The 22,869-nt window shown below is 37.9% G+C and overlaps 1 protein-coding gene across 1 annotated transcript; it reads left to right on the top strand.

Moving 5' to 3' along the window:
* The first annotated feature begins 996 nt into the window (after positions 1-996).
* On the top strand, positions 997-22,792 carry LOC134741059 (major facilitator superfamily domain-containing protein 1-like). Its single transcript, XM_063673821.1, has 11 exons — positions 997-1,291; positions 1,371-1,495; positions 4,654-4,804; positions 5,067-5,192; positions 12,785-12,990; positions 14,114-14,327; positions 15,111-15,324; positions 16,097-16,194; positions 17,327-17,439; positions 21,363-21,456; positions 22,423-22,792. Exons 2-11 carry the CDS (start codon positions 1,375-1,377, stop codon positions 22,622-22,624), a joined length of 1,539 nt encoding a protein of 512 aa, XP_063529891.1. The 5' UTR covers positions 997-1,291; positions 1,371-1,374; the 3' UTR covers positions 22,625-22,792.
* Positions 22,793-22,869: the final 77 nt, after the last annotated feature.

The following is a 22,869-nucleotide window of genomic DNA, read 5'->3' as shown; positions in this document are numbered from 1 at the left end:
CCCCTCATGACCGATCCAGTTATACTAGATCATAGACATAGTATATATATGTATATACAACATAGACATACTATAGTAGTTATAGACATGAAACCGAGCGACCAGGGGTAAGAGAAAGACATATTCATGTATTGACAGGTTAATGTATGGCAGCATAATCCTTTTTCTCTTTCACTCTTATACATTTCGGTATTTCGCCATCGCCTTCTATGCTCCTACCTATGCTGCCATAACCCGACCATGAAAAAAACCCGGTCGGTGATAAGGACAAAGCATGGCACTATTTTCTCTTTCCTCTTATAGGAATCGCAATAAGACTATCTTTCTCTATAGGCCGCTCCAGACTACGCGGCGCGAAGCCGCGAACGCGAGTGTGGAGTCGATTTCGCTGATTAGATACTAGACTCCACACTCGCGTTCGCGGCTTAACGCTGCGATTCGCACACGAGTGTGGATGGCGCTTATCAAAGTGTCAGGCCCTTGATATACAAGTAGTTATAGACGCGCCACCGAGCGACCGGGGGTAAGAGAAAGAATATTCATATAAAATTTGGGCAGCATAGGATTTTTTCTCTTTCACTCTTATAAATTTCGGTATTTCGCCATCGCCTCCTACCTATGATACCACCCGGTCGGTGATAAGGACAAAGCATGGCACTATTTTTTCTTTCCTCTTATAGGAATCGCAATAAGACTATCTTTCTCTATTTCCATACGAGTGTTGTACTAGATTCATGGCTGACAGTGTAAAGCCTCTTCACACTCGTGCACGAATCGCGGCGCGAAGCCGCAAACGCGAGTGTTGAGTGGATAAAAAGTTCGAACACCGATCAAATCTTATTGCCTCTCTGCAACCTATTTTATCTGGGGTAATATCCGAAAAAAAAAGATTCGATATCGCTTGTCAAATATCTGTCATTTTGTTGATTAAGACTGTACTTTGTGCAGTTTGTGACTTTGTGCTTTGTGCTCGATTGCTATTTACATTTCCATTCTACTGTGTCTAGTACCAGCATAGAAATATGATTTGTTTATTTATTGATTGATCTATTCAACTATTAGCCCCTTTTATCATCGATATAATGTTATCTGACCAACATCCCTCATAATCAGCGCTTTTGTTGTGAGTAAAGCAAATGCGCCCCTGGAATATTTACGTGGTGTTGTCGATAATGTGACTGTAATGTTTTATCAATGCGTGGTGTATTATTACATTTAGTTGTTTATTAGTGACTCAGAGCTTTGTCTCGTTGATATTTTAACACAGTGTAAAAACTGGGCCGCATATCTGGTAAGAATTATACAATCGTAAATATTTACATTTATTTTTTGAATTTACGCTCATAATTTAATGTGATATTGTTCTATAGCACGATGGAGAATCCTGGAGCCAGTGGCAGTAACAGGACAACTCTGCCCACTTCCTCATGGTGTCATCCTGCCAACAGGGTGCATCGCTTCTTTGCGCTGATGTTAATGTGCTTCCTTTGTTTTGGTAATTTTTTCCTATTGTATTTATTATTATTATTTCGTTTTAGACAGGCAGCTGATGCTGGTACGTCTAAATCATAGTTCACTTAGCATGATTTCATAGTTTAGATAGAACTTTCATGTTATATATCGATAAATACAAATTTTCAACATGATTATAAATGAAAAAGTAATAGAATGAAGAATATAATGAGTTGATTGTCACTTTTTGAAATTCTGACCTTAACTTTTTTTTGATACAATACAATACAGATCGTTTATTTACCAAATATTTTACAAATTGACATCACAGATTGAACTTGACAAAAAATTTGATTTTGCAATTAAGCTAATATCCATCGGCCCCAAACTAGGCGCAGCCTGTATCTCGGGAACCGGGTAAATAAAATTTACTGAGAGATTTTAACAAAACTGAATATGATGGCCGTTTTTTGAATGAGAGATATTAAATATAAAATTAATTTAACTACAAAAAAGTGCATGCAGGAAAATATATGCAAACAAAAAAAAATACAATCAAAATAAAGCATTCAGGAGAGACATGCGTAAGTGGAATTTATATTTAAGGAGTGGTCTGTGTGTGTGTGAGAGTAGGTATGTGTGTGTGTTAGATATATATATATATATATATATATATATATATATATATATATTTTTTTTTTTTTTTTTTTTTTCTCTCATTTTATCTGCAATCGGCCGTTCTAGCCATAATCAGATGTTCTGTCTTTTTAAGGGTTTTGAGAGGTCTTCCATTAAATACTCTCTCTTGACTTTTATAAAATATAATATAATTTATCTTCTAGTGCCTCTGGTCTAGCCGCAGTATTTGCCACCTTTTCAGCCTACTCGGATTGTCATTGATGTTAACCAAGTCCCTTGCAAGTTCGTTTGTATGTTTTTTTAGTCGTTCTTTGTACTTAACACAATATCTGTTAACCTCCTCTTTGATTGTTGGAATATTTAGGTATTCATGTATCTCTGTATTCTTTGCAAACCATGGTGCACATGTTACAGCCCTTAGGACATTATTCTGAAACCTTTGTAGAATCTCGAGGTTTGAGTTACTGGCCGTTCCCCAGAGTTCAATCCCGTATGTCCATATGGGTTTTATAATGCTTTTATACACTAGCATTTTATTAGATAGTGTCAGAGGTGATTGTCGGCCGATCAGCCAGTACAGGCGCTTGTAACGAAGGTCTGCTTCTTTTCTCTTTGTTTTAATATGGTTGGCCCATGTTAGTCTCCTATCCAGGTGAAGACCAAGGTATCTTACACAAGTTTCCTGGGGTAGCTGTTCTCCTCTCAGGTTCACGGCTGGACAGCTCTCTCTTCGTAGTGTGAATGTTATTTGTACTCATTTATTAACATTTGGCTTTATTCTCCACGTTTCAAGCCATTCTTCTATCTTGCGTAAATGAGTTTGTAATTTTTCAGCTGCTATGGTTGGGTTTACGTGGCTTGCAAGACAGGCTGTATCGTCTGCATATGTTGCCGTTACTACTTCTTCACTACATGGTAGGTCAGCCGTAAAAATTGAGTAAAGAACAGGACCAAGTACCGAGCCTTGCGGGACAGAGGCTTTGATGTTGTACAACTGGGATACTTCATCGCCAAACTTGACCTGAAACTTTCTGTCTTGTAGGTAAGATCTTAAAACCATATAAAATGAGTTTGGTAATAACATTTTCAGTTTATGCAATAGTCCATCGTGCCAGACTCTATCAAATGCTTGCTGGATATCCAGAAACACAGCGGCACAGTATTCCTTTTGTTCCAATGATTGTTTTATCTTGTTTACCACACAATGTACTTGTTCTACTGTTGAATGTTGTTCTCGAAATCCAAACTGGTGGTTGGGTATGATAGCTTCTTTTTCTAGGATTGGCTTGAGTCTCCGCAGGAAAAGCTTTTCGAAGAGTTTTGACATTATTGGCAGAAGACTAATTGGTCTATAGGAACTTGGGTCTGTAGGCGTATTTCCTGGTTTGGGTATCATACAGATTTGAGAAACTGTCCATAGTCTGGGATAATAATGTATTCGCATTATGGCATTAAAAAGCATAGTCACATAGACAATAGATTTTTTAGGTATGTGTTTCAAGACTTCTGCCGTTATTAAGTCGAAACCAGGTGCCTTCTTATTGCTTAGCATTTTTATTGCCTTTTGTAGTTCTCTTGGAGTAATAGCATGGATAGGCAGTGATAGTTGTTGATCGCTTTCCAGGTAAGCCTTCACCTCATGTTCGAAGTCTGTCATTGAGCTAGTATTGGGCATAAAAACTTTGCTAAGGTGTTGCGCGAAGAGTTCGGCTTTTTCTTTGGGACTTTTAACCCATGAACCCGACTGAGATTTCAGTGGCGGAACAGCTTGTTGAGGCCTTTTGAATTGTTTTGTAAGTTTCCACAAGGAGTACTCATCACACTTCTTCGCCGATAGTGACAAAAGTTGTTGTTGAAATGTGTAGTTTTCATTTTCGGCAATCATCACTTTTACTTCCCGAGCAGTTTTTTGAAACAGCCGCCTGTCCTCCAGATGTCTACTAAGTTGCCAGACTCTTCTAAGTCTTCTTTTCTCTGCAAGTTTTTCTCGTATGCAAAGAGGAATGTTTACCACACGTCTACTCGTTGTTTGTAGATTATTATTATTATATTATTAGATTAGATATAATAATTAAAACTAGAGATGGGCTGAATATTCGGTATTCGGCATATTTATCAATGTTCATATTTGGCCGAATAGTTTGGTTTGAACAGCCAAATATTTACCGAATAATCATATTGTTTTAAGGGCATTTGCTTGTTAGCGCGGATGCACTTCTTGATCAGAGGGCCTACGGCGAACCATGTTCAATGTGTTGCCTCTCACTTGCACTTGTAAATTCGTACATAAGCATGACAGGGAGGCAACACATCGAACATGGTTCATGGTAGGCCCTCAGGTATGAGTCGTTGCCCTTTCTTTTCATAAACATTCCCGGTCAGTTGGGAGGAGAAGGGTCAAAAACACGTTATGAGTGCAGACCGCGGACGTAAATGATTTTGTTAGCGATTTAGGCAGTTTTAGCCCAACCAAATTTTCGGTTTGGTATGAGCTGAACCGAATATTTGTATTTGGCAAAGTCCATATTCGGCCCAACTCTAATGTAAACGGCTTGTTTGCAGGTTCCTACTTCTGTTATGACACCCCCGGGGCGCTGGCGGACAATTTCAAACAAGACTTGCACTTGAACACATCCCAGTTTGCCTTAGTGTACTCAATTTATTCCTGGCCAAATGTGATATTATGTTTCATAGGGGGATATCTTGTAGATAGGTATGTGTACTTTGTTTTGAATGATGACTCACATAGCTACTGTGATAAATATATCCATCTCTGCATTATGTTGACCTGTGGACATCTGTGACCTACTTTGCAATTTTACTGCATGCAACCCAAACATACAATAAATAATTTGTGTGTGTTTTACGAATACACTTAATTTTGATTATAGTAAAAAAGTTCATTAGTTTCCCTGATTTCAAATGGTATTAAATGAAAAATCATGGTACCACAAACTTACATAATTATGTTACAGGTACTTTGGTGTGAGATTGGGGACCATTATTTACATGACAATTGTGTTGATTGGAGCTGTAGTTTTTGCAGCAGGTGCATACATAAATGCATTCTGGTTGATAATACTCGGAAGATTTATTTTTGGGTAAGTAATTGTATAAGAAATGTTATAATTTGGCAAATAACTAAAAATGCCTGTAGTGTTCATGTCTATGAATACGGGGGTAAACCTAATCTCTATTAAATTTTGTCTCTTTCTAACAAACAGAAATGTCAAAATGATGAATAGGGACAAACAATTATCATTGGTTTGTTAGATTTGACAAATGTTTATGAATAGTGTATGTTCCAGGGACCGGAAAAACCCTTTCCTCAATAAAAGCCTTTCAATGGGCGTCCCTTTAAGACGGCTAACCCAGAAAAAGACTTACCAGTTCAAACTGCTAGCCCATTCATTTGACAAGGTTCTATAGTTTGATTCAAGAAAGATATCAACCTTATATAACTATTGAAAAAGTAGATTTTTGTATTGTATGGTACAGCAATTGTCCTAAATTTAAGAAATAAAAATAGAATAACTAGTGGCTCTGTGAGCTGTAGACCTCGCGTAAGCTTACATACTGCCAAAGAGAATAGAGTGTATATAGGGACCGTGCGCGTTGGAGGGTCTGCCATCTTGTGACCTGAATCGGAACCATAAACATGTACATCACATGTACATTGACACTTCACGCCAATGCAAGTGCTGCCATCTTGTGGGCTACTTTGGAAGCATAAACTACACATTTACGCCTCGCGCCAAAAATCTGACGTCTCCTGTGCTGCCCCCTACAGTTTATGCACGCTCCCTATAGAGAGTTACTGTCATAGTAAATTTTGTAGTCACAGTAAATTTACTGCCATCTATCGACACAGCATTAAAACTAAAAATGAAAATGTATAAAAACATCAAAAAATTTATATGTATAACATATATATATATACGTACCCTGTTTCTCCAAATTCTCATACTAACAATAGCCCTGTAGATATCTCTTCGATTAACATAAATAATAAACTCGTTCTTAAACACCTCCAACAGGTTAACACAAATAAGGGAGCGGGACTTGACCGTATTCATCCAATTTTAATCTCTCGCTGTAGCAAGGAATTGGCTACTCCTCTTACTATTATTTTCCGTAAATCGTTATCCGAGGGTTGTTTCCCGTCTGTTTGGAAAACGGCTTTAATAACACCAATACATAAAAGCGGAGATAAACATGATGTTACACAGTATAGACCCATATCTAAATTATGCATTTTTGGCAAAATATTAGAAAAAATTGTTACATCCGAATTGACAAATTGTATCATTCGTATAATTTCCCCTGACCAACACGGTTTTCTTCGTGGCCGTAGTGTTGACACCAATCTTATTACCTTCACTGATTTTATTTTAAACGCTATTGGCAACGGTCATCAGGTTGACGCCGTGTATACCGATTTCTCAAAAGCTTTTGATAAAATTAATCACACTATGTTATTACACAAATTATACGAACTCGGTATACACGGAGACCTCTACAGGTGGATTGAATCCTACATCCAGAACCGATGCCAGGCAGTATCACTAAGAGGCTATACTTCCAGATACTTAACCATTGATTCAGGGGTCCCTCAAGGCTCTCATTTAGGACCGCTTTTATTTATCATATATGTAAACGACATGGGTTCATCGTTTTCTAGTTCAAGACATCTAGTTTATGCAGACGATACAAAAAATTTCAAAATCATAAAAACAAATACGACTGCCTGGACATGCAACGCGATCTTGATAGCTTTGCCGCATATTGCGGTTATAACCAATTGCTTCTGAACCCTGATAAATGCAACTATATTACTTTCACTCATAAACAAAGTCCCCTTCTTTTCAATTATAGTTTTTCAGGAAAGATCATAAATAGAATCACCAAGGTCCGAGATCTTGGTATTATTTTGGATTCTAAGCTTAACTTCATTTCACACATAGACCACATCTCCGAGAGGGCCTACAAGAAATTGGGCCTGATACTTAGACTATCTCAACCATTTAAAGATCCAAACACCCTAAAAGTATTATACTCCTCTTACGTTCGCAGCATTTTAGAGTTCGGTAGCGTCGTCTGGACCCCTCAATATACCGTTCACATAAAAAGAATTGAAAGAATCCAAAAAAAGCTGTTAAAGTCGCTCAATTTCCGCCACGGTCTGAATATGTCAGAGAATAGCACACACCGTCTAGTCATACTTGTTATGGCCATTTTTTGCCCGGATGCTGCACTTCATGATAAAAGCAAGCCGCTTTGCACAGTGCTAGTAGGGACCAAACTGAGTGATTTGACCCGCAGCAGCGCAAGTTTCACCCCTTAGGAACAGAGATGGCGCCACTTCTTTAAAAAAATATTTCAAAAAATTCTACAAGCTAAACCAATGAACCGATTTAAATGTTTAATATCTCAAATGAAAGCTCATTATATAAATTACTTTTAAAAAAATACTCAAAAAATATATACTGATTACTTTCGACAAAAAACGGCATCTTAAGTTTTTTTTTTACTCGATTGATAGTTTTTACTTGGTTTCTCAAAAAAAATGTATGGAACATAAATAGCTTAATGCATGTATATATTACTGAATAAATAACAAGTATTATAAAAAAAACCCGACACCGATACCTCTCATACTTCACGAAATATAAAAGTTTGAATGTGAGTGTAAATTTCTTCAAAATATATTTCAAAAAATTCTACAAGCTTAACTATTTGACTGATTTCGATGTTTAATATCTCAAATAAAAGCTCATTATATACATTACTTATAAAAAATAATCATAAAACATATACTGAACCCTTTTGGCAAAAAACGGCATCTTTTTATTTATTTTTCTTACTCGATTGATAGTTTTTACTTGATTTCTTAAAAAAAATATTATGGAACATGAATAGTTTAATAAATATATATATAGTACTGAGTATATAAAAGTATTACAAAAAAACCCGACACCGATACCTTTCATTCTTCACGAAATATTTAAGTTCAATTATGCACGTTCTTACAAATAAATCCTTTAAAAGAAATCTTCAACCGCAGTAAGTGCACTGATTTTAATATGAAATGTGTCATATGAAAAGAAATCACCCAATTTATTTTAATAAATAAAAAAATTATCAATAAAAACTGAATAAAGTTTTTTCCTGGTGGTGAATTACAAAAAAAATATAACAAATCTAAAATTAGGAATTATTTTTATTTAAAGTGACTACATTTGTAAACAAAAAACTTAAATGTCCTCTTCGGGTTCATATTTATTTATTGCAACCATGGTTTTATAGGTATTACAAATTCTTGGTAGTTCCACATGGACCCCGTGGGGGCATAGCAATAATACATGCATACTTAGGGTCTAATCTTAAATCTATGTGTATAATATAAAAGTAGGTCAATTTAGTAGTTTTTATACATATAAGCCGAATTGAATCAGATAATTGTCAGTGTATTAAATACAAAAATAAAAGGGCAACTAATTATTATTAGGTGATGTCAAATTATATGGTTCACCGGTAGATGTAAAACTGAAAAAGAAAAGTCGTTTTGAAGTACTCGTACCATTCCAATACTACAAAATCACTGATCGTACATGAACTGGTTGCTGTAGATTACTGTTGAATTATTTTTGTGCCTAGTTGTTAACCATTAAACCTAAAATTTTGTGCCAGACCTATAATTAGTGGTCAGCATGCAAAATAACCCTGGATTGAAAATTACATTAACTTACTTTTGATTTGTACAGCCACATTTGCATGATTTACACTGGGCTGTGCATGGCCAGCTGACGCGACGACACCCACAATGCATAGTTTCGCAGCCAGATTTGCAGCCACAATGGTCCAAGAGGCTTAATTGAGACCAAATCGCGGTAACTGCCGACCATTCCGGAGTCCAACTCTCTTTTTCCTCAGTCCATCCCCAAAAAGATGTACATGGTATGGAAACTTCTGGTTTCAGAGCGTTTCCCCATATATGGCCCTCTTGGTAAGCTGCTCGAAGTGCATGTTTATAGAGAGCAGCTGATGTAGGTGGCAGGGTTGGCAGGTTCTAATTTCTCGGCCAAATCAGATTTGTTCCCTGAACGACGCCCTCCATTGACTGACAACGAAGGTGGACAAATTTGGTTTTCGTACTCCAGTACAACAATTCAAGAATTCTTCCAAGAATTCGTTCAGATCAAGCTGCCTTTCTCTGGCCACTATAAAAAGACGGGAAAATAGGAGTATGTCAACTTTTAAGTTTTTGATTTTGTCAGTTGTCAGGTGTGTAACTACATATTTTAATTTTAGTATAAAGTTACCCTAGATTTGTGTTATTGTTTGGCCAAACGGAACACATAAACGTAAATGAAGTTCACAAATATTTGTTTGCTTCAAAAAAACAAGTTTGTGACAAGCCTGCCACCTACATCAGCTGCTCTCTATAAACATGCACTTCGAGCGGCTTACCAAGCGGGCCATATATGGGGAAACGCTATGAAACCAGAAGTTTCCATACCATGTCCATCTTCTTAGGGATGGACTGAGGAAAAAGAGAGTTGGACTCTGGAATGGTCGGCAGTTACAGCGATTTGGTCGAAATTAAGCCTCTTGGACCATTGTGGCTGCAAATCTGGCTGCGAAACTATGCGTTGTGAGTGTCGTCGCGTCAGCTTACCATGCACAGCCCAGTGTAAATCATGCAAAGGTGGCTGTACAAATCAAAAGTAAGTTAATGTAATTTTCAATCCAGAGTTATTTTGCATGCTGACCACTGATTACAGGTCTGGCACAAAATTATAGGTTTAATGGTAATCAACTAGGCACAAAAATAATTCAACAGTGAATCTACAGGCACAAAAATTATCCAACAGTAATCTACAGCAACCAGTTCATGTATGATCGGTGATTTTGTAGTATTGAAATGGTACGAGTACTTCTCAAAACGACTTTTTTTTTCAGTTCTACATCTACCGGTGAACCCGAAGAGGACATTTGAGTTTTTTGTTTACAAATGTAGTCACTTTAAATAAAAATAATTCCTAATTTTAGATTTGTTATATTTTTTTGTAGTTCAGCACCAGGAAAAAACTTTATTCAGTTTTTATTTATTAATTTTTTTATTTATTAAAATAAATTGGGTGATTTCTTTTCATATGACACATTTAATATTAAAATCAGTGCACTTACTGCGGTTGAAGATTTCTTTTAAAGAATTTATTTGTAAGAACGTGCATAATTGAACTTAAATATTTCGCGAAGAATGAAAGGTATCGGTATCGGGTTTTTTTGTAATACTTTTATATACTCAGTACTATATATATATTTATTAAACTATTCATGTTCCATAATTTTTTTTTATGAAATCAAGTAAAAACTATCAATCGAGTAAGAAAAAAAACTTAAGATGCCGTTTTTTGCCAAAAGTATTCAGTATATGTTTTTTTAATATCTTTTTATAAGTAGTATATATAATGAGCTTTTATTTGAGATATTAAACATTAAAATCGGTCGAATAGTTTAGCTTGTAGAATTATTTGGAATATATCTTGAAGAAATTTACACTCACATTCAAACTTTCATATTTCGAAGAGTATGAGAGATATCGGTGTCGGGTTTTTTTTATAATACTTGTTATTTATTCAGTAATATATACATGCATTAAACTATTCATATTCCATACAATTTTTTTGAGAAATCAAGTAAAAACTATCAATCGAGTAAAAGAACAAACTTAAAATTCCCGTTTTTATCAAAAGTATTGAGTATATATTTTTTGAGTATTTTTTTAAAAGTAATGTATATAATGCGCTTTCATTTGAGATATTAAACATTTAAATCGGTTCATTGGTTCAGCTTGTAGAATTTTTTGAAATATTTTTTAAAGAAGTGGCGCCATCTATGTTCCTAAGGGGTGAAACTGCCGCTGCTGCGGGTCAAATCGCTCAGTTTGGTCCCTACTATCACTGTGCAGAGCGGCTTGCTTTTATCATGAAGTGCAGCATTTTGTTCATAACAAGTATGACTAGTCGTAGTCTAGGGCCACTAGATACACGACGTGTTTATATAGACCAAATGTTTCTGTATAAACTCTTAAATGGCCTTACTGATTCTTCCACTCTTCTTGAAAAAATTGTCTTTAAATTGCCTCGTATTCCCACGCGCCACCCCCAAACATTCCATATCGATTTTTGTAGATCTAATTTCGCCAAAAATGCTTTTTTTAGACGAGCCTGTCATGATTACAATGTTAATTTCATAAATCTAGATATCTTCTCATTGTCTTTCGGTAAATATAGTAGTGGTCTGCGGAGCTTACTTTTTCCATAGCAGTCTTTGTTTTAAAAAAAAAAATTGTAATTTTTCTATAGTCTTATGTAACGTATGTATGTTTGTAAGCATGTTTGATACTTAGGTACTTTATTAGTTGTGTATCCAATTGTTACTTCTGTGTATCTTCCTATTTATAGGCAGTGCCGAACAAGCCCTGTTTCTACTTGTTATCAATATCAGTATGTTATAATTAATGGAACTATAGGTCTTATTGTATATCTGCAAGTTTAAACTTATCTGTATGTGACTGTTTGTTTCCTAAATAAATAAAAAAAAAATAAAAAAAAAATATATATATATATATAAATGGATGTTTTTTTATATATTTTTTTAGAATGCCATATGACTTTGACCGATGTTCTTTCACTGATATGTGTTAAAATTGTTAAATATTAAACGGTGTTGCCAATGCCATCTACCCGAGTATAGGCCAAAGGTGTGGCGCACTCTAATCGAGTATAACTTTAGCTTGATTTCCGAGGCACCTTTTTAGGGTTCCGTACCCAAAGGGTAAAAACGGGACCCTATTACTAAGACTCCACTGTCCGTCTGTCTGTCACCAGGCTGTATGATAGCTAGACAGTTGAAATTTTCACAGATGATGTATATCTGTTGCCGCTATAACAATAAATACTAAAAAGTACGAAACCCTCGGCGCTTTTTTTCCTTACGCTGCGTCTTACGTAACCGAACAACTCGCGAACGCGAAGCGAATAGGCGCAGCGGGCCCACGGCGTTCGCGTTCGCAACGAGATCGCCCACCATAGAGGATATAATAAGATAGAGCGGTACTGTCATAGTAAATTTTGTAACCCCAGTAAATTCACTGCCATCTGTCGACACACTTTAAAACTAAAAATGAATATTTATAAAATACGATAAAATGTATTTAAATATGGATAAATGATTTTTTATTTGCATTAATTATTTTTATGATTTTGACCCATGTTCTTTCACTGATATGCGTTAAAATTGTTAAATAACAAACGAAACCGTCAACGCCATCTATACGACAGTAGGCCAAAGCTAGTAGCGCCCTCTGATCGAGAATCAAATTTTCTTGATTTTCGAGGCACGTTTTTTCCTTAGACTGTATCCATCTATTATGGAGTTTTATCTATCTTTGCGCCCACGTAGGACACTTCTATAGGCTCCAGGGGTGGAAGTAAAATAGATAGGGCCTATCTATTTTACTTCCACCCCTATCTGATAGGCAATACCTATGCTTAAAATGTTGGTGAGCGGATAATAAGGGTTTTTTTTTAAGGATATTTGGAAACCGCTTAATCATAAGGGTTACTATATATATTATTTTGTTCTTCTTACCTTATTTGGTATTTTTATGTACTCGTACTTTCAGAATTGGTGGAGAATCCCTGCAGGTGGCGGTGAATAACTATGTAGTCCTCTGGTTCAAAGGCAAAGAGCTGAACATGGTGTTTGGCCTGCAGTTGTCCTTTTCCAGGTTTGGCAGCAGTGTCAACTTCTGGATCATGGGGCCCATCTACAAGTGGGTGTCCACTTATTTTGTGGGATATGAAAGACTTGGAGTTGCATTGTTTATTGGTAAGTATATTGTTTATTATAAGACAAGGTAATCAAAACCAAATCCACTATTGTCTTCGGTTACCGCGATAGTTACTCATGAAATAAAACTATGAAAACGGATTATATCGCGTATATTGAATTTATAATACATCCCGACGTTTCGAACCCTTTACAGCTATATAATCCTTTTTCATAGTTTTATTTCAAATCCACTATTATTTAATAATAGATTTAGATTTTTTTATTGCATAATATTAAATTACATTATAAAATATTTTAAGCTAAGGCTTATTTTAATAATAAGGCGACGGCTGTGACGACCCCACCGCCCGCTGGTTTTACCAATGTAATCAGTTAAAGTAGGGCAGCTTGTGGCGAGCTGTTGGGGAGTAGCGACCTCACGTACCCGAGTGTTCCTGGGGAGGAGTTCTGTCACCCGAAGGAGGGTCGGTGGGATGGGATCCTCTGCCTCTGACTTGCCTTGGCTGGCCGGCCAGGGTGGAGTCGTTAGAGCTATAAGCTCTAGGGGTGGAAGTGAAGTATGCATAAGACGCGAGTTGGCATTGGCACAGTGGCTGTTAACAGCCACTGGGTAGAAAGCAGCGCACGCCTCTCGATACCCCTGAGCCGCTCACACCGGTGTTGCCCTTGAGCCTTCCTAGATGTCGCTTTTTGTGGAGGCCCATCTTGTGAGGGCAAGTCCACCGTCTGCTGGAAATAAAATTGCATACCGTTTTATTTGGCAGGCGTCCAGTTTTTTATCACATAGCTCAGTACTTAATCCATCACTTTCACCCAATACCTAACCTAGTTAATTTTAGATTCCATCAACTCAATAGTCCTTACACCCTAGCGGGTGCTGCCTTGCGTGCGTCCCATGACACGGACAACGGCAGCATCCGCTCGGTCTACCCCTTACATTTCATTAAAGTGTCAAAAGGGCGTCTACGTGTTGGCTTCAGCTCCACGCATCCCTCCCAAGGGTCCGGAACACCATTGTTCCGTGATGGGAAAGACATACAATATTATTATAACCTATGTTCCAGGTGCCTGATTTAAAAATGTTAATTAAATAAATTAGACTCCGCTGCAAGAAGATGTAAATAGTTGTAGATACATAATTTGTTTACTATAATTTCAGCTGCTCTTACCTGTTTCATCTCACTCATATGTGGTCTGATTCTTGGATGGATGGATCACAGAGCCGAAAAGATCCTAGGCAGACTGGAAGAGTCCGAAAACAGTGAGCCATTCCACCTGAGTGACATAATCCACTTCAAATCAGTATTTTGGCTTGTTTCTGTGATATGTGTGGCATACTATTTGGCCATCTTTCCGTTTATAGCTCTAGGAAAGTAAGTATTCAATGGGGTTGGCAACTGTCAAAGGTTTGCATAGATGGCGCCGTCATAGCTTGCCCCTTTTTCTATGAGATTTCGCTTAAAGGGCTGGCATCCAGGGCATAAAATTCCATTAAAAAAAACAAAAATTCGACACAATTCTAGGGATCTACAGGGAAAGCTTAGCTGGCGCCATCTGCTAAATACTTCGACCGGCCAACCCCATTTGAACAGAGATATACGTCTGCAAACAATACTTCACATTTTTAAATTAGAGGAAAAAGAACACCGCTTCGGGCAAGACTCGAACTGGCGACCTTTTGGAACACTAGTTGAGTCACTTACAATTTAAAAATTTGAACATTCTTGCTTTTACGATCTTTAAAGGCATTGATTATTTTTAAAAGAATAATAATAATAACATAAATAAATTGCTGTGATAATTAGCTTAAGCCTTTATAAATCAGAGCGAATATATTTCCCACGTGAATTTGAACTTTGAGTTTAATTTTGCATAATTTCTGACATCCTTATGCCTTGTAAAGGGTTAAGGTGTAATATTTGTTTTACTATTTACAAATCTTGAAAAAAGCGATACTGAGGGCCAATCACGAACCATTTATTTCGTTCGTCCTTCTATTTGTCTCTATCGCTCGAATATGCAAGAGTGATAGAGAGACAAATAACGAAATTTCTTTTTTCGCGGTAGGCCCTCTGTTTGCTTTGGAATATCCAAATTTGTTTATGAAAACCGCCACATCAGGAAAAGGAACCGAAATAATGGTTGTTAATTTTCAGACTATTTTTTGAACGAAAATTTGACTTTTTACCTCAAGACGCAAACACTGCCAACTCCATGGTGTACTTACTCTCAGCCGCTCTAAGTCCATTTTTCGGCGTGCTCATTGACAAAACCGGCCGTAATGTGATGTGGGTCATAATAAGTAACGTCTCTACGATAGGAGCACATTGCTTGCTGGCATTCACGTTCTTCAACCCGTATATCGGAGTGGTACGTAGTGTAGTGTATTGACGACCGGTCTGGCCTAGTGGGTAGTGACCCTGCCTATGAAGCCGATGGGCCTGGGTTCAAATCCCGGTAAAGGCATTTATTTGTGTGATGAACACAGATATTTGTTCCTGAGTCATGGATGTTTTCTATGTATTTAAGTATTTGTATAAGTATTATATATATATATATATCGTTGTCTGAACACCCACAACACAAGCCTTCTTGAGCTTACCGTGAGACTTGAATGTCCCTATAATATTTATTTATTTAGTGCAGGAGCGTGCATGACCTGTAGACGGCAGCACAGAAACCTCCTGTTCTTGGCGCGAAGCATGTGTCAAGTTTCAATTTTAGGGTTCCGTACCCAAAGGGTAAAAACGGGACCCTATTACTAAGACTCCGCTGTCCGTCTGTATCTCATGAACCGTGGTAGCTAGACAGTTGAAATTTTCACAGATGATGTATTTCTGTTGCCGCTATAACAACAAATACTAAAAAGTACGGAACTCTCGGTGCGCGAGTCCGACTCGACCTTGGCCGGTTTTTTTTAGATTTAAGCCACTAGATGCCAGATCCTACTATGTGAAATAAAGCCAGCGTGAAGTGTAGCACCTGCTTAGAAGCGTGAATTGTTTTCGGTCACGAGATGGCAGAGCCTCCAATACGCACGGTCTCTACATATAAAGGAACTAAAAACGAAAGCAATTTGTGCACTAACCAATTTTGTTACCAGTGACGTATGCATAGACATATTTGAATTATTAATTTTCAGGTATTGTTGGGAATTTCCTATTCACTATTGGCAGCTGGACTGTGGCCTCTGGTGGCACTTATTGTACCTGAGAATCAGTTGGGAACGGCATACGGAATGTAAGTATCCTATCATGTACAGTGAAACCTGGATTAGTGGGACATCAAGGGGCGAGCAATCCAGGGTCTCAATTAGCCAGGTATAAATAAATTTCTGTCTCATTTACAGAGGGTTACATTAATAGAGGTGAGAATAGAGGATATTTCAGTTATAGAGGTGGTTAATAAGGTTTTTGGTTTTTCGTGTTACTTATCAAGATTTTAGCTTTCGTTTCGACAGTTTTCACTGTTAAACTAAATAAATCTTGAAGTCGTTTAGATACAATTAACCAAATGGAATTTGTGGATATGTAGACAGTTAGTAAAAATACGGAAATTTATTTGCAATGAAGTCCAAGTTAGAGAGGTTATAGATTGACGTTATCTCAGATATAGTGGTCAATTATTATAACATTTTAAAAGAATAATTAAACAAATGTAATTTTTCAAATTAGTCTCAGTAAAAAAGAGGTATTAAAATACATTCTCTGTCCCAATAGTAGAGGTAAATATGACTATAAAATCGAAACAACTAATCCCAGTTATAGAGGTATGTATTACCTCACTAACAGAGGTAATTCAGTGCTAATGTGTCGGGACCGCACCATGATTCCCAGCTATTATAGAGGTTTCCCACTTATCCAGGTCCCACTTAACCAAGTTTCACTGTATTTTGAAGTAGGCATATGAAGAAATATTTTTAACATTACAAGTTCAGTGGCACATTTTAAATATTGAGATCGGATTACTTTCTATGGGTGAAAGGGTACATGTCTCCAATGCAGGTAATCGCCGTCTATTTCTGTATGTTTACACATGACATTTGGTAGTACCTACACCCATATGTATCGCTTAACTTCATACTCGGGTAAATTCATTCGACCCTCAGCAAATATCTACTCTATTGCCTTTTATCTTAATACCAAAATCGCATAATCTGACAGATGGATTTACCCGAGTTTGAGTTAAGCGACTCATATTATGTAGTTACAAATTTTCTTATCTACAAATTATTAGTTTTCTTAAATGCATATCTGTACCTGATAGAATAATTAAGTACGATAAACACGCCTTTATCCTGTTAGGTGGCCAGATTTAACAATTGAGGAATGATAGCAAAACTTTCTACTAAATCTTTGAATCTTTTTTGCAGTTGTCAAGCCGTCCAGAACTTGGGATTGGCTACTGTAATTCTATTGGCTGGAGTTATTGTTGACAAATATGGATATCTGATGCTCGAGATGTTCTTCTTGGCTTGTCTCTTTGGTAAGATAATCAATGCTTCGTGTGAAAGATGAACTAAAGGCCAGGTCACGCCGGTTGCGTATACGGCACGTTCATGCGCAACTTGATTTTCTAGGAGGTACAGATGGTGACACACTGCATACGCATCCTGTATGCACTGGCCTTAATTTTATATCGATGCATACCTTCATTTTTAAACCACAGCAAAGTTACAGGGAAACAGTTGGTAATTGCTAGGATTTATTTGAAAGAAGAAGAAAGAAAGAAAGAAAATACATTTATTTGACGCCACAACATAGTACATAAAAAAGAAAAGCATGCAGACAAAAAAAACATTTGGACGCCAAAAAGGATCCCCACTCAGCATAGTGCCGCGGCAAACCGTGGCGCTGGTTTTCTGTAGGGACCTGGCTTAATCTAAAAATAATGGCGACACGTACGCCAACGACACACAGATAAATTTACATTGACATAAAAATACAAACATTTGCAGTTATTGATCGTATTTTGTTACAGATGTAGTGCATAATTATTTTCACGGAAACGCACGAACGTGTCTTGCTATTTCAGTCAGTCTCGGTAAAAATACTGAGGTTGACTGAAGTAGTATGACAAATACGAACGTTTCCGAGAAAATACGATGGAAAAGAATTATCTACATCTGTACTAACGCGATAGAATCTGCTCCCACGTATACTGTGCTCTTGGGTTGGGACTCCTGAGGCGTCAAGTTCAGGTGCCGTAGATATTCCGATAGCCTCCTAAGGCCCAGCCATAAAACAAATAAAAACCGGCCAAATGCGAGTCGGACTCGCGCACGAAGGGTTCGTTAGGTACCATTAGGTACGTAAAAAATCCCCTAAAAACAAATATTTTCCAGTGATATTTGAACCCATATGTAAAGCGAGGTTTAGACTAGCAAGAACTTGCATGCAATTTTCATTACATTACATTTACCTTAGTAGTCAGCAATGTAACGTAAATGAGGGCTATCGTTTTTTTGCTCACCAGTTGGCGCCTCTGTTGATGGTGGTCCAAAAGACTAAAGAACAGCTGTCAGTCATTGAAGTGACATTTGACATTTCGAACTATGGAAAAGACCACCATCTACACTAGCGCCCCTAGCGGCGAATGCATACGCGTTAGCCCTCATTGCATGCAAATTCTTGCTAGTCTAAACCTCGCTTAAGAAATAAAGTTGATTTTGTTTTGTTTGAAAATTGAACGAAACAAAACAAATGAAACTGTGTTCCAACTGCAAATAATTCAAATTTAATCGAACTTATTATGTGCATGAGCCTTGTAGGATAGACCATAGAGTAACTTATACTAGAGCGGTACTGTCATAGTAAACTTTGTAACCCCAGTAAATTCACTGCCAACTGTCGACACACTTTAAAACTAAAAATGAAGATTTGTATAAATACGATAAAATGTATTTAAATGATTTTTTTTTGGATTAATTATTTTGATGATTTTGACCCATGTTCTTTCACTGATATGCGTTAAAATTGTTAAATAACAAACGAAACCGCCAACGCCATCTATACGACTGTAGGCCAAAACTAGTAGCGCCCTCTGAACGAGAATCAAATTTTCTTGATTTTCGAGGCACGTTTTTTCCTTAGACTGTGTCCATCTATTACGGAGTTATATCTATCTTTGGATAGACGGATTACATAACTTACACACACAAACTATGTAGAGATACTACGCATAACGACGAGTTTGTCCTTTACTGCCAATGGTAGTTCATTGACTAAAAGCTCTTCCTAGGGTTTCTCTGTTTAGTTTGACTTCAAGACACTGCCTCAGGTCTTGTAGCATTATCTTATCTTATAGTTTCGGGGGCCCTTACGGATACACTTCGACCCATAGGGATCTTTTGTGCAGTTACCCCCTAGGAAAGATCCGTCCGCTACTCAAGAGCCTTCCCCACCCTCTCCATATGCCGGATGATGGACCTTATGGGTAGCTTTTTTAAATTCCTTTGGTACCAGGTAGCCTGTTCCAAAGTCCTTCATTCTTTGTCTGGCGAGGGCGTGACATTCACACATAAGGTGTTCTATTGTCTCTTCCTCTTCGCCACACATACGACAATCGGTGTTGTCAGCGTGCCCCATCTTGGCCAGGATTCCCTTGACCCCGTAATGGCCAGTAAACACCCCCGTTATTATTTGGAGTTGCCGTTTGCTAAGTTTCCAAAGCTTTTTGCTCCAACCAGAGTCTACCCCTTGTATAAAGAGCTTTGAGTGCTTTAGACCCGTCAGACTGTCCCATTCTTCCTGGTGTTTGGTCTTAGTAAGGTCTTTGATAGCCGTTGTGATGGTTCCCTGTGAGAGCCCCACGAATGGTTCCGGACCTATAAGGTTGTTTGCAGATCCGGCTCTGGCAAGTTCATCTGCATTTTCATTGCCCATGAATCCCTCGTGCCCTGGGATCCACACCAGTTGCACTTTGTTTTGCCTTCCAAGCTTGTTCAGAGCTTGGATGCCATTGTATACCAGTCTAGAGTCCACTCTAGGCGCCTTAAGCGCTTTGAGTGCAGCTTGACTGTCGCTGAGAATATAGATATTCTTCCCTTGGGTTTGCCTAACTATATTCTCATGTGCACAGGCAATTATAGCGTATGTCTCGGCTTGGAAGACAGTGGCGTAATTGCCCATGCTTATGCTACTACTAAAGTCATTTGCATAAATGCCTGCCCCAGTACCAGAATCTGTCTTGGACCCGTCTGTGTACCATATGATGTAATTTTCATCAGACATTGGTGCTTCAAGACCTTCGGTCCATTCAGCCCTTGTTGGAACTTTAACATTAAAATTCTTACGGAACACAAACTTGGGTTGCATCTTATCGCAGCCCATATTCGTAATCCTTTTCATGAAATTGTCACATTCCATGTTTGTGTGTTTAGTCTTTGGCTTGTTATCGCTCCAGAGGCCTGTCAAAGCCAGCCTGTGTAACGATTTCCGCGCCTCAGATTGTATCACTAGGTGCAGCGGCGGGAGGTCTAGTAGTACCTCCATCGCCGCTGTTGGCGTCGTTCTAAACGCGCCAGTAATAGCCATGCACGCCGTTCTTTGTATTTTCGTAAGGGCATCCCTGCATGTGCTCTTTAGTGTCCTTGGCCACCATGCCAGGCATCCGTACAGAATGATAGGTCTTACCATCATGGTATAGATCCATCTCAGTACCTTTGGGTTTAAACCCCACGTTTTGCCATATGCCGTTCTACACATTCCAAACACCCTCAGTGCCTTGGTTATGGTAGTTTCGACATGCTTTTTCCAGTTCAGTTCTTTATCTAGTGTTAAACCTAGATATTTCACTTCATCGGACATTTCCAGAACCCTTCCATAAAGCTTCAGCTGTTTCATGCCGTTAAGGGTCTTTTTCCTGGTAAACGGTACTACTACTGTTTTGCCAGGATTGATGGAGAGCTGATGATGGTTGCACCACCTCTCCACTTGCTTCAGTGCTGTATTCATGATTTCCGATACCGTTCCCGGGAATTTCCCGTTTACAAGAATCACTAAATCATCTGCATACCCTACCGTGTATATTGGGCCTTTGTTTAGTTCTTCCAGCAGTGAGTTCACTACCAGGCTCCAGAGAGTCGGTGAAAGAACCCCCCCCTGTGGGCAACCCTTCGTGGCCGTGGCTAATATTTCATCTCCCATGAGGGTGGACTTTATTAGTCGGCTATTTAGCATAGTACCAATCCATCTACAGATTGTCGGTTCTATGCCATGTTTAGATGCTGCAGTGTTGATTGCCTGATACGTGGTGCGGTCAAATGCCCCCTCCACGTCTAGAAAAGTGGCTAGGCATAGTTCCTTGTTCTCTATCGCCTGCTCTGCTTTGGTTGTCACCAGGTGCAGTGCCGTTTCAGTCGATTCGGTCTTGTAGCATTAATTAATAAAATGATTCTTTTGTTTCAGTTTCCTTGGTAGCTGCTGTACTCGTTTATATCGTCGACTCGGCCAATAACGGCATACTTAACCTATCTCCGAGTGTTAGGGAATCCATAAAACCGTAAGTATCAAGTACCTTTGAGTTTCACAAATACAATGCAATGCAGGTTGCTAACCAGAAGAGAATCATTGAAAATCGGTAATGACAGAATGAGGGAAATTACCTAAAGGGTCCTCCACACTCGTGCGCGAATCGCGGTGCGAAGCCGCGAACGCGAGTGTGGAGTCTAGTTCGCTAATCAGCGAAATCTGGAGCGTAGTCTGGAGCGGGCTTAATACTACCTATTTAAGAGTCACACGAACCCGCCGCTAAAAAACCGCTCCTATACAATCGAATGTACGCTCTAATTTCAAAACAACCTGCTTAAGAGTCCCCGGCAAGCTCGGCCGAATTGCACCTTCCCATACAAACGTAGTTCCGCTCTCATTTTAAGACTACGTGTTGGATTGTAATGAAACTTTGCTTGCTTTGTAGGTATATCTAGGTCTGTAATTAGTTTATATAGCTCCAGTTTATAAAACAAACGAAAAAGACCAACAAGTTTTGTATGAAAACTTAAATTTGCTGTATTTTTTTAACTATGGTATCCCAAGTTACATAAACTAATTAAAGATATAGATATACCTGATCCTATTATGTGTACAAAGTTTCAGACTAATCTAGCTAGTTGTTTAAAAATTAGAGCGGAACTACGTTTGTATGGAGAACCGAGCTTTCCGGGGACCCTTAAATTACATAAAACTGGGTGTGAACATTTACATAATGTATTATATTTATTTCTGGTACTAGTTTTCGTTGCTAAAGATTCTTGTACAAAGAAAATAGAGTGAATAGATATTTTGCATGTAAAAACTTATATTACGATTTCTAGTAGGTAACAAAACTAGTACCAGACATCAATATATGTTACTTAAATGTTCATGTAAAAATTAATGTTATTTCAGAGCTTTATTTTTTTATACGCGCGGCGGCTAGTTTATGCGACTCTTCATCCACACTACAACAAGTTTCCTTTACTTGTTTTAGGACAAGACCAATTGATGAAACTGCAAATTTATTGGACAGTGAAGAATACACAGACCAAGAAGAGACAGACTCGAGGCCCCCAGAATGGAATGACGACCAGTCACCTGCTCCTCAAGACATTGCTCAAGTTCAGTCGGATAGGATTCGGAGCAGATACCTTGCACAAATATTACCAAACTCTAACATTCCCGATAGACAATAACATGACAAAGATTTTATTTTTGTGTAAATAGATGTATTTTAATTATAGTTAAAATGATGTAATCTCACAAACACAGGTGTCAATCATAACAAATTATTAATGTATATTTTAGTAAGACTACAGTATAGGTATTATTACAATAAAAAAATTAAACATTAAGCATGAAAAGTTACTTATTCCTGAACTACTGTAATTTGTGTCAACATTTATCACAATTATTTATAGGCTCAATTTAAAATATCAGT

Source organism: Cydia strobilella, chromosome 4 (assembly GCF_947568885.1).
Source record: "Cydia strobilella chromosome 4, ilCydStro3.1, whole genome shotgun sequence".
In the NCBI taxonomy this organism is placed as follows: Eukaryota; Metazoa; Arthropoda; class Insecta; order Lepidoptera; family Tortricidae; genus Cydia; species Cydia strobilella.
This window is presented reverse-complemented; position numbering and strand designations above follow the sequence as displayed.